The 12521-nt window shown below is 40.8% G+C and overlaps 1 protein-coding gene across 2 annotated transcripts in view; it reads left to right on the top strand.

Annotated features, from left to right (window-relative positions):
• bahcc1a (BAH domain and coiled-coil containing 1a) overlaps nucleotides 1-7014 on the top strand; it is a 126609-nt gene extending 119595 nt beyond the window's left edge. For both annotated transcript variants that reach the window (XM_081360718.1, XM_081360719.1), the window contains 6 exons: nucleotides 421-529; nucleotides 674-784; nucleotides 1603-1725; nucleotides 2635-3836; nucleotides 5204-5440; nucleotides 6658-7014. In XM_081360718.1, the coding sequence (XP_081216844.1) occupies nucleotides 421-529; nucleotides 674-784; nucleotides 1603-1725; nucleotides 2635-3836; nucleotides 5204-5440; nucleotides 6658-6867 (1992 nt within the window). In that variant the 3' untranslated portion in view covers nucleotides 6868-7014. The remainder of the gene's footprint in view (nucleotides 1-420; nucleotides 530-673; nucleotides 785-1602; nucleotides 1726-2634; nucleotides 3837-5203; nucleotides 5441-6657) is intronic.
• Nucleotides 7015-12521: the final 5507 nt, after the last annotated feature.

Here is a 12521-nt window from a genome sequence, read left to right as displayed (position 1 = left end):
TTGACACCAATCTTACACACACACACACACACACACACACACACACACCCTTCCAGCTTCACATCCCATCAGTCAGACACAGAGCCTGTTACCATGGCAACAGTAAATTAAAGAAACCTGAAAGGGGGTTTGAGCTGAATGGAGGGATCTGGGCGCTCTGTTAGACAGAGAAACGCTGCAAACCTGCAATCACAGTCGCACCATTCACACACTCCTCATTATTACTCAGCAAGTTTAGTGTTTACCGCACCTCCGCTTCCGTGGCTTTCAGCCCGAACACGCTGGCATGAGATAAGTGCCGCTTTCATAAGGGCTCACTGATTGACTTCTGTGTGTGTGTGTCATTTATCATCTTGGGAGTCCAAAACCACTTTCACTGGCATTGCCTGACAGAAGTTTGTTCCTGTGTGTGTGTGTTAGGTACTGGACGTACGCCCTGACACCGAGACTGTGCTAACAGAAGGTACTAGAGTGTGTGCTTACTGGAGTGAGCGCTCGCGTTGTCTTTACCCGGGATATGTGCGAAGGGGTGAGACACAGATACTATTTTACCCCGTCCTTATAATCATTTCAAATTTATATATGTGAGTGTTTGTTTGAATCATTCAAACAAAGGTTAAAGAACTACTGTAAAGTGATTCTAGTACATTAACTGGTTCTGCTGGTCTCCTAGGTGGTGATGAAGGTAAACCCGGTGGGGTTATGGTGGAGTTTGATGATGGAGATAGAGGGTGGATCTCTCTCTCTAATATTCGCTTTCTTCCTCCCGGATATCAAATCCAATGTAGGTCCCACTAATCGGTCATTTGCTCTGTTTTAAAAACCTTTTCTAAATCCTAGTGAGCTAGCTCTGGCTACACAGGCAACATTTGCAGTGATTATTATGTTTCTAGCATGTTATATGTTTGGCAACAGTTCTTCTAAGCCTAATTGATTGAGTTGTGTAGCTTTTCATTTCTTAAACAACCATGTAGGAAGACACATCAAGGCCATATTCCAGGAGGACAATGTCAAGATTCATCAGGCTCAGATTGTAAAAGAATGGTTGGAAGGAGCTTGAAGAATTATTTTCCCAAATCAATTGGCACCTTTGAGTCCAAACCTTAACAGAAATAAATGAACGGCACTCTGTAAAGTCTCCTCCAGCACATCCCAAAGACTTTCAATGAATTTAAGATCTGGACTCAGAGGTGCCGATTTATGTGTGAAAATTAGTCTTCATGCTCCTCCCAACCATTCTGTCACCAGTTGAACAGCACCAAACCACTTCTAAGTAGAAAAAAATTTAACAAGTAATTGATTAAAAACAATTTAGTCAGCGACCCTGTTTACAGCCATTCACAAAAATATCACTTCTCATTTAAATTGCACAAGAGATATGACTAAAACTCACATTCGATTCCAAAAGAGTGTGGCATTAATAAATACATGCTGCCTTAGGTTTTGGCCAAAACGTGGTATCGTAGAAGCTTAGCTGTCTACTTGCTGTCTAGCTCGAAAACTAGGATTTGAAACAGAGCTTTTATCGTTATATTCACATATATTTAACACAGCATTTTAACAAGCTTCAAAAATAAAATGACACCTCCTTTGCTCTTTCAGGCACTGAGTCGAGTCCTGTGCTTGTCCCTGAGGGACAGCTTGGCAAAAATATCTCCATGCAAGGAAGCAGGATGGCAAGAACAGACAGATTCAAAGCTCAGGATAAGCCAGTCAGAAGACCAGGTATGACTCTCGGCCTGTTCTCTCTACAATAAACCAACAGAGAACATATTTCACTCTCGCTTTGCCTCAAACCCTTGTGATCTACCTATCTAGACGGCTTTCCAAATGTGCCTATAATGCCCTTAGAATGCTGTCTAAAGGCCCTTTCACACCAAGGACAATAATGATAAAGATATAGTTCTAAAAATCATTCTCCATATTAAAGAATAGCAGAGTCCACGCCACAGCTATAACGATAAAAATATAAGGAACAATGTCGTTTGGGATCGATTTTTTTTCCAGCTGTCGAACGATAAAACACAGACAGCCAATCAGAATCCACTCGAATTTAAAGTGGCAGACGACATTGTGGAGAAGTTAATCGCCAAAGATCCACCACTGTTTGACAAGTCAAACCCCCTTTTCAATGATACGTTTAAAAAAATGGATGTATGGATTCATTATGGAGGCTAGCGTTGTTTTTATTCTACTATTGACTTCGTCAGCTAAATTCACTGTAAGTGAATCTAGCTAGTCTAGTGTAATTTAGATGAACTCGTAACGTAGTATGCTGAGGACATCTGCTGGTAAAAGACGTGTAAGTGCAACAAACTGATATTAATTCATTCGAAAGTACGAATAACATTTGTCTTCAAAAGACGACAACTCTCTTAATCAGAGTGACAAATTCTCCCAACTCCTCCCGTCTTTTAAGGATATATTGTGTACCCAAAAGCGCCTGTTTTTCTTTTGATGTTTTTGTGTAACGTAAAGCAGCCATTTTCGCTACTTTGAAATCGCAGCGTGCTTAGAATAAAAAGACTGTTGGCGTTCGTTGGTGTGGACGTGAATATAGTGGTGTGATCGGGCCTTAAGACTCTGTGAATGTTGATCAACCTAGGGTTTACTGTAACGTTTATTTCTTTACAGGGAGGCCTAAAGGTTCAGGGCTAAAGAAGTCTCTCTCAGACAGTGTAGCCAAGAGCTCAACATCTGCTATTACATGGCCATCAATGGCTGCACCCAGGAAGAGAATCCCTGTTAACATTTTCCAGCTCAACGGCTCCTCTTCGAAGAAGGCCTTGAAAGGCAGGGTGATGGAAACATCCTCCCGACCTTCATTATCCATGACGACCCCAACCAAAGGCCTCTTTAGCAGTAGCTCTTTTGAGGTAGACTCCTTCAGCAGCATAGCTAACGGTTATTCATCCTTTGGTAGTCAGATATCCGGGATTTCACTAGAGGGCAAGAACTCCTCTTATGGTCAAAAGAAGAGGATTGAGGAGCCAGCACCACCTCGGGGCAAGAAAGCAGAGTTTCTAGTCAAATTGGACCATGAAGGGGTAACATCTCCAAAAACCAAGAACGGTAAGGCTCTCCTGTTGCTGGGAGCCTCAGGATTTGGCTCCAATGGTGTAGGTGGTCTTCCCAGGGCAGAGGCGTATTCACACCCAGTTCTGCTGGTCAAAGACAATAGGAAAGGTGACGGATCAAGAGCAGAGCTCCTGCTGAAAGGGACATCAGTCCAGAGGAAGCCCTCACCATCAATACCCATTGAGTATGGAGACTTGAACATTGGCTGCCACAGAGACTGCCAAAGCTCTTACTCGGACATGGACGAGGAAGAGGAAGATGTGAAGACGAGGGCAGGACTTGCTTCTGCTTCTGGAGGTTTGAGAACAGCTGGTCAATTTCTCTCACGCATCTCAGTCTCCTCGTCTTCCTCAGGTTCCTCCAGCTCCTCCAGCTCAGGCTCTCTTTCGAGCTCCAGTTTGTGCTCTTCTGAAAACGACTCTTCTTACAGCTCGGAGGATGAGGAAACCTCAACGTTGCTCCTCCAGAGTTGCCTGACCCCCCATCATCCATTGCTCCAGACGCCTGAACCCCCCATGGGACCCGTACGACACTCCTTTGTGGCCAAAGCCGTGGCCGTGTCCACTGCCAAAGAAGGGCATAGCAACCACAGTGCTAGCGGCAAGCCACCGAAGAGGAAAGACTGTCCCAGTTCACACTCAAAATCCTCCAAAGATCTGGTTAAGAGGCAACGGCTTCTAGCAGACCATACCAAGCCCAGAGTGTCACCAATCCTGCCATCTAGACAGCTGTGGAGGTGGTCAGGAAACCCCACACAAGTGAGTCCTTTTTGAAAAGATAACAGCTTCTATCCCTGCTTTGTTAACCTACTCCAGGTTAAAGGAAGACGCCGACTTTTTGGGACTTCAGCTTATTCACCGTATCCCCCAGAGTTAGATAAGTCCATACATACCCTTTTTATCTCTGTGCCTTTTGTCACTTATTTTGTCACTTATTGGGAGCTGTATGCTAGCTGGAGCCGTTTACCTCCAGTCTTTGTGCTAAGCTAGGCTAGCGGTGGGTGCGTCAGACAGAGTTACGGCACTTATCTATTATCTAACTCAGGGGGATACGGTGAATAAGCTAAAGTCCCAAAAAGTCGGCGTATTCCTTTAATGTGCATAGTCAACAACATTTGCAGATTTATATCCTAAAGCACTTGTGTCAAACTCCGGTCCTGGAGGGCCACTGTCCTTCAGATTTTAGCTCCAACCAGCTCTAAAACACCTGCCTGGAAGTTTCCAGTAATCCTGAAGACCTTGATTAGCTGGTTCAGGTGTGTTTAATTAGGGTTGGAGCTGAACTTTGCAGGGCAGTGGCACCCCTGACCTAAAGGGTGTAAACACTAACTCTGAGCGGATTTCAAAACATTGCTCTAAGTAATTCTGTCTTGTCAATTTCTGGCTCAACTAGGCATGCACTGGTACCATTTTTTTAGAGTCCAAATATAGAGGCTTGTGGTTTGGTACTTACCATTATAGTTACAATGCCAATATGGTCTAGGCTCAACAAATGGTGTGAGTTTCTAACCAGTGGGTGGTTAACTATACTGCAAACAATAGCAGATGGGCCTGGTTGGAAACAATCGTTATATTTGCCATCTCATTCCTGTAAACTTAACCCTCATCCTTTCCTCGGGTCTTGTTGACCTGAAAATCTTTTTGTAAAAATTATTTTATAATGTCTACAAATGTATCTGAATGCATACTGAAGGAAAATGACTTTAGGACCCAGCGGAAACAGCTCATTTGCTCCTTATAGAGCTATAAGACCATCTAGTGGCTAGAGTCATGAAATATCATGTTATTATTTTTTTTCCCACAAGAGGTCGGCAAAGACAGTAATGCGTGTAAGATATTTTGGGCTGAATTAAAAGGATTATGCATGAAATTGTGAGTTATTTTGAATTTAAGTTGAAAGAATGTGAGGAATGTGCTTACATTACTATTTATTTATTATTAATTTCTAATATCTAGTATTTTAAAGGTTATTTATTTATTTATTTTTAAATAAAAATGTGAAAAAATTTTGACCCACGAGGGAAAGATGTGTTACAAAACGCGAGGAAAGAATGAGGGTTAAGCAAACAAAATAACTGTCATTTTCAAACATATGCAAAACTCTGAAGCTCTCTTTATTACATTAGCGGCGTGGACGTAAGGGAAAGGCACGGAAGCTTTTCTACAAGGCCATAGTGCGTGGCAAGGACGTGGTTCGGGTCGGAGACTGTGCTGTGTTTCTTTCCACCGGCCAGCCTCATCTGCCGTTGATCGGCTGCATAGAGAGTTTCTGGGAGTCGTGGCAGAACAGCATGGTCGTGAAGGTCAAGTGGTTCTATCACCCTGAAGAGACCAAGCTGGGCAAGAGACATCGTGATGGCAAAGTAAGTATCCAGATATCTGGAAGCCTTTCAGTCATGATGGACTCATTCTATAAATATCTGAACTAAGTTTTGACAGTGAGTACTGAAACACTGGTATTTAGGGCTGCCCCCGACTGAAGATCTTTCTTGTCGACTTGTAGTCGTTCATTTAAGCCATTAGTTGACTAATTGACTAATTATATTAATTTATTTACATATATATATATATATATATATATATATATTGGGGGAATACTAAACCATAATGAGCCTTTAATATATATATATATATATATATATGTAATATATATATATGTAATATATATATATATATGTAATATATATATATATATATATATATATATATATATATATATATATATATATATATATATATATATAGCCTATTCCACACATAAAGCTTTCCACAAACCACAGGGAACAGTATTGATTAGGAATGTGTCTGAAAAAATAGTAAAGAGACATTTTTATTAATTAATAATGAACTTGTGTTTTCTGAGTCAGTGTCGGCTGCAAAGATAAAGCTGACAATGATAGTGGATGTGCCTTTAGAGAGAAATGCACTTTTCATATGGATTACATAAAGAGTATTCGTTTTTTATTTGAATTGGTTTATTCAAAAGTATACATTTCAAGCTTTCTATAGATAAATTTCTAATGAGTGTGAGGCAAGCATATGCTGTGTTTCGGTTAATTTTTGTGATGCAGTTCACGGAGGCAGAAAGCGATTCCTGTTTGTTTTTGTTGTTATTGTGAATCAACACACATAAAAGTAGACCTTTTAAAGTTTCAAATGATATATTACTCTTATCTTATAACCAAAAATGCAAGTGATCACGCCAGCGCCTCCATGTCGTGCTGATACTTTAGCTCCCTCACTCCGTGAAGACACCTGGATATGTGTCTAATAAAAGCGCACATTTAGGGTAACATTAGAGCCAACGGCCAGGTAAAGTTGCTACTACTAACATGTTTCAAATGATAAGCCATATTTGAGGTCGATGGATGATTTGGACGTTTTGATTTCCTGCCTGACAAACTGTAATTCCCTCAAGGACTCAATCTTTCCGCGTAACATCGCAACTCCCTTTTTTTTCTGCGACTAGCGAACTCATAAAATCCTGGCCGACTAACATATAATCGACTATAGGGGGCAGTCCTAGTATGCTAGCAGGCATTGAGAGTTGTTGTTGAAGGACATTTTTCCTTTTCCCTAGCATGCCTTGTACCAGTCCTGCCATGAGGATGACAACGACGTCCAGACAATCTCTCATAAGTGCCAGGTGGTCACACGCGAGGAGTACGAGCGATTGACCCGCAACAGGAGGGCTGATGGGAGTTTTCACGACCTGTACTACCTGGCCGGCACCTACGACCCCACCAGTGGACAACTGCTCTCTGCAAACGGCATGTCCCTACTCTGTTAGCACTGGACTTCGGGATACTACTGAGTTTCTTTGGTCCAAAGTCAGAGATGCATTGGAAATAAGAAGCTGGGCTGCACTGGACGCTCTGACAGAGGACCTGGAAGTACACCCATAAACTCTGGGAAGATATCTACACGACCCTTCAGAGTAGATGCGGTTTATCCATGGTCCCAATTCTCTTCTGGGAGGTTATCTAATGGACGTATTGTGGATCTGATTTTCCATGAACCGTTCGTTTATCTGATCTTAGATCACCAAAGCAAAACTCTTGGTTTGGAGAACATGGCGGACGACTATGAAGACTTGAGCCTTGAGTTGTAGGCCGTGGCGTTGTGTTGGGCGCTCCTCGCACGTCACTTTCATGATTCCAGGGATATTTAAGTACATATAAGTATAAATATATTAATTTCATTTATGTGTATATATATATGTATATATATATATATATATATATATATATATATATATATATATATATATATATATATATATATATATATATATATATATATATATATATATATATATAAATAGGGAATTATCTCCTATCAAGCCATACACTTCAGTACCTCTTAACATGTCTTTTTATTCAGGTGTATATTGTACAGGACAGGTTGCTTGTGTTTTTTGTGTGTGCGTGCGTGTGTGTGTTTTTGTTGTTGTCTATATGTAAATATTCAAAGCTATTTTATATAAGTGTAATGTACAGAGGCTTATCTTGCCATGTTTTGATTGATTTATTTTTGTATAAGTGGAAGATATAGTGGTTGTGAGAGGGTGAACTGATGTTGTATGCATTGCACTGCACACGGCCTGCTGATACAGTGAGAGAGGAACCGTCCCGCTCCCGTTTTCTCTTTCAGAGAGAGAGAGGGGGGTCACATGATGGGTCGCCATCCTTTTATCGGCTGCACTTTGGGCATTTGTTCCTCTAATGTCTTACTCCGATTTGTTGTTGCTTATGTTTGCAGACTCAACACTTTAATGCTAAAACAAAGGGAAACAAGTATTGACACTTTAAAATTGTATTACAAGTAGTAATTTGACATGAGTGATTGAATTTAATCAGTTTTTGAGTCTACAAATAAGGAGAGTAAAAAGGGTGAATCTCATAAAGAAACTTCCAGGCCACTTCAAAATCATAAAGAAATGTGCTTTGCATAATGAACACAAAGCCTGATTTTAGGACCATTTAAACTGATGCATAGTGACATTAAGCACATTTCCCCCCTAAAACTCTCATTGCTGTAATGTGGGAAAATTGTTATTCCCATAACTATAATATTTTAATGAAAATCAGAAGGTCTGCCTGGACACAACGATTTGTTTGATCTTGATCGAATTTGTGAGATTCACCTAAAACACTGGTATATGATACCAGAAGAACCTGAAAAACAATTCCGACATGTGTTATTACTGTATCTGATGCATTTCTTTTGTTTTCAAATGCATCCTGCACTGTATTTACATATTTCTTTGCTCATTTTTATTTTATTTAGCACCCATCAAGCGGGGTTTTTCTGCTAGTGCTAACGGTGAAATCCACCTGATTCTTTATCTTAGTATCCCAGGGTCAGGGCACTAAAAGCGAGGGATTGTCGGAGCTCATAGAGACGTTGTTGTCCAGTCAGACTGTCCTCCATGCGCTCATTCTTCACTGTGAGGGACAATCGCATTCATGCATGAAGGAGCATCCACTGTTTTGAAAGGCTCACACAATCACAGCGTTCTTCTTTTTGTGCCAAATATGGTAATTTCTGATTATGCAATCTTCACTGTATTGTTCAAGTATTATGTATGTATTGTTTTTTTTTTCCAAGTTTTAGTGTTTATTTATTGGCAGTGTTTCTGTTTCATTACAAAACCAATGGATCATGATGAAAATGTCTTATTTGCTGGGATCTATTTGACCCAAAAGTGTGGCACTAAATGTGTTACAGTCAGTCCTTCACCTCTTGCCACCCCATTAACAACTGCCCCGGCCCTGCAGGGGAAGTGACGCCGTTCACTGACCCCTCGTTTCCTGACCGTTTACCCCATCCGTTTAGATTTACAAATGAACTAGCAGAAAGTCCCCACGGTCACGTTTGGCCTTGTCGTTTGTTCACAGCAGAGAGCCTTGAAGGAGAGCATATATGTGGCTATGTTTAGAAGAGCTCTTACTGCTGAAGTGTGTATACTGTGCACAGAATGCATATTTTCTCTAGGGATGCACCAATATGACATTTTGGCCGATAACCGATAATCATTTATATTTGAAAGCCGATAACCGATATATTGGCCGATAAATCTAAATCCAAATTTTTATATCAATTTTGAGAGCCTGATTACAAAAACAAAAATCTCACCATCAAAAGCCATGTCCCAAACACATTATTATAACGTTCTCATTTTAATTTTATGTAGCCGTTATGACAGACAAGCGCTGGATATGTTGCACTTAACTGTATTTTCCTTTTTTGAAGTGATTTCAATCATATTTCAAGCAATCTGAAGAGTCTCAGCTGAAGGAAATAATACATTATTTATCAGCTTTAATATATCGGCCAAATTTTCTTATCAGGCCGATAACGATAAAATGAAAAAATTTCCATATATCGTCCGATACCCATATGGTGGCCGATATATCGTGCGTCCCTAATTTTCAGTATGTTTAGAATACCTGGATGACCTACAGTACCACATTTGCCAAAATGCGCAGTATACCACAGATGTATCCCACAATGCAAAGCGCTCAACTTTTATTTCCGGTGATGTCTGAACCAGAAGAACGACTCTCTCTTTCTCAGCTCATCATTTGATCAGAAAGCCAAATGTAAATGGCACACAACATTGGATTTTTATTGTCAAGATGATAACTTGCTGCATTAAAGGCAGGGTAGGCGATTTGTTCCAGAAACCTTTTTCGTTATGCTGGTTGAAAGCATTGACTGTAAAAAAAATGGACGTAGTGTCCGTGACGTTACCCGTATGTTTCTGAAGAGCATTTTTGAAGCCTAAAGTGGGCGGAGCCGGTCGTCGCCATCTTGGATAACCGAAAATGTGCAACGAGGCGGATTAGCTGAGGTGACGTGACGCTAACAGACAGCCGACAAACGGCTAGTAGTGACATCAGCCACAATCCACCTGTCACTCAAGTGGCCACGCCCTTAATTATGCACAACTTTAAGGCTTAATAAAATCTAAACTGATGAGTTATAAAAAAACAATCACCCCTCTCACAGTCGTCATGAAGGGCAAAATTTGCTTTATAGACCAAAAACACTTTTTGCACCAGGCTGTAAACATGTTTTTTTTTTCTGCTGTGAAGTTGTGCATTTTAACATGGGGGTCTATGGGATTGAGTCTCTTTTGCAGCCTGTCTCTAGTGGCCAGTCGATGAATTGCAGCTTAAGTCACTTCCGTGTTGGATTCAAGAGAGAGAGAGAGACAGGAAAGTTGCCACTTGGTTGAAAGTCTCTTCACATCCTGATAGCAATCAATAAATTAAGTGGCCTAAATGTATTTATATGGATATATATCGTCTGTGGAAGGCGTAGGACCATAAAATGTTCGTCCAATCATTGCACTTGGTCCGAACGCAATGATAGGATCTCCCTCCTGCCCGTTAACATATGTATTTTCATACCTCCGCGCATAAATCACACGTCATCAGCGCGTTTAATGCTATGCAGAGTTGTAGACAGACGTCAGTCACTGAGAGACACAAACGAAACAGCCGCCGCCTTTTACAGTTCCTCCTCAACCAAAACACAAGTTTATGCTGCGTTCACGCCATAACTACTGTAATTTAGAAGAGATTTGGAAACCTGTGATGTTACGGTTTTGAAGATGCTCAGAAGGGAGGGTGGGATCTCATGCTTTCAAAGCTAACTTGCTAACGCTAGCCACTCCAAAATTGCCTACCCTACCTTTAAACAAGCAAAAGTAGGTAGTAAACAGTATACACTTCACCGTATTTAGTAAGAACTACGCTGGAATCCAGCCTGTGCTTGACTTGCTCCCTATTAATAGTTTGAGATCATATATGACTGGTATGTATTAGGATTTGACTATTTAAAAAACTCTTGTAATCAGAGCAAGGTTGATATAACAAGGTTGTGTGTGTGCGCAAGTATGTGTGCCTTTTTGTACTCGGCCTTTATGTTTGACTGTTTTGACACAAGAGGGCACTGGATAGAGTTGTGAATGTACTTCGCATACGTCAAGCATGCTTATTATCTGAGGACCTGTCTGTAAGTCACACAGATTCAGAGTTGCTGTTGGACACAATCTCCTCTTAAACCAGGGGAGAAACTTCATTAGTGAAGGTCAAAGGTCAACAAGGATATTCAGGTCAGCACGTCTGATATGTTACAAGAGCAGGTCACTTGTTCATGGCAAAGGTGCAATACTACTACGGCGAAATATTTGAACGGCACTCAGCATTTCTAAGCTTTTTTTCGCAAAGGCTGATGGGTAACAGGAAGTGATGAGGAGGACGCAGGAACGTCTGTCCTAATAAAGCAGCTTTCTTTAAATGCCAGAAGGCATGTACTTAATATTCCGCTTGTCCGAGAGTCTCTGATACACGAGATATTCTAACTTTGTTAAATGAAAATGATGTATATCTTTATATCTGTTTCCATTGTTTGTTTGTTTTTGTTTTGTTTTGTCTTTGCTTTGAAATGTTGTAAAGATTGTACATGTGTAAAGTAAGGTTTGATTTTGGGGTAAACATTTTACAAAAAAAAAAATACTTTATGAGTATCAACTGTAAACGTGGTTTAGTATTACAATTTTTTATAGAGGGCTTATGAATAAATATCACATTTAAAAAAAATCTTTTGGACTTTCATTTCATTTTCCTGTTTAAAAGTTGTGACTCCTTCAGTACGCTTTGGCTAACCAGGAACATTTATTATTATTGAACCGTTTTTAAAAGTAAATCCTTCAGTTTTCATTTCAAGTTGAGTTTAAAAGCCAGTTCACTTCCCTAATGTGTGTGTGTGTGTGTGTGTGTGTGTGTGTGTGTGTGTGTGTGTGTGTGTGTGTGTGTGTGTGTGTGTGTGAGCGGCTCAATGAGGTGCTATAAGACATGAACAGGACCAGCTCCACTTACACACTAACTCCGCTGTAATGAGTGTTTAATGATCTCGCGTGCTGGAGGACTTCAGCATGTTATATAACAGAGTGTGTGTAAAACTGCAGCTCTGCGTTCTGATGAGGAAACACTGTAGACGAGACACGAGTGTGTTTGAGGAGCATTTCAGCCTGGTGATCGCTTCAGAAAACTGTTCACTGCAATAAAATGTGTGTGTGTGTGTGTGTGTGTGTGAGTACACCTGATGTACTTGTTACATCATAAGAAGAATGGCATCTACGGTAATGTTAGTCTTTGTTTATCCCGAGGTTTACTGAAGTCAGCCGGATCCGGGCCGGATCCAGATCAGATGGTGGACCTGCACCTAAACATGTCCACAACACATTCCCTAAGTGTCAGCCTCATCAGCCCTGTGGAGGCCTCATCGACACGACAGCCATCGGCCCTGATCCTCAAACTCGTCTCCATACCGGCGAGATGACTCCGACTTCCATCCAGATGGAATTGGATAAATACTGGATAAATATTGTTAATGTTCTGATCCAATCTGACTTCTGACCTGTAACGCTGC

Source organism: Scardinius erythrophthalmus (assembly GCF_964197995.2).
Source record: "Scardinius erythrophthalmus genome assembly, chromosome: 1".
In the NCBI taxonomy this organism is placed as follows: Eukaryota; Metazoa; Chordata; class Actinopteri; order Cypriniformes; family Leuciscidae; genus Scardinius; species Scardinius erythrophthalmus.
Note: the sequence above shows the minus strand (reverse complement) of the source record. Positions and strands in the feature narration are given on the sequence as shown.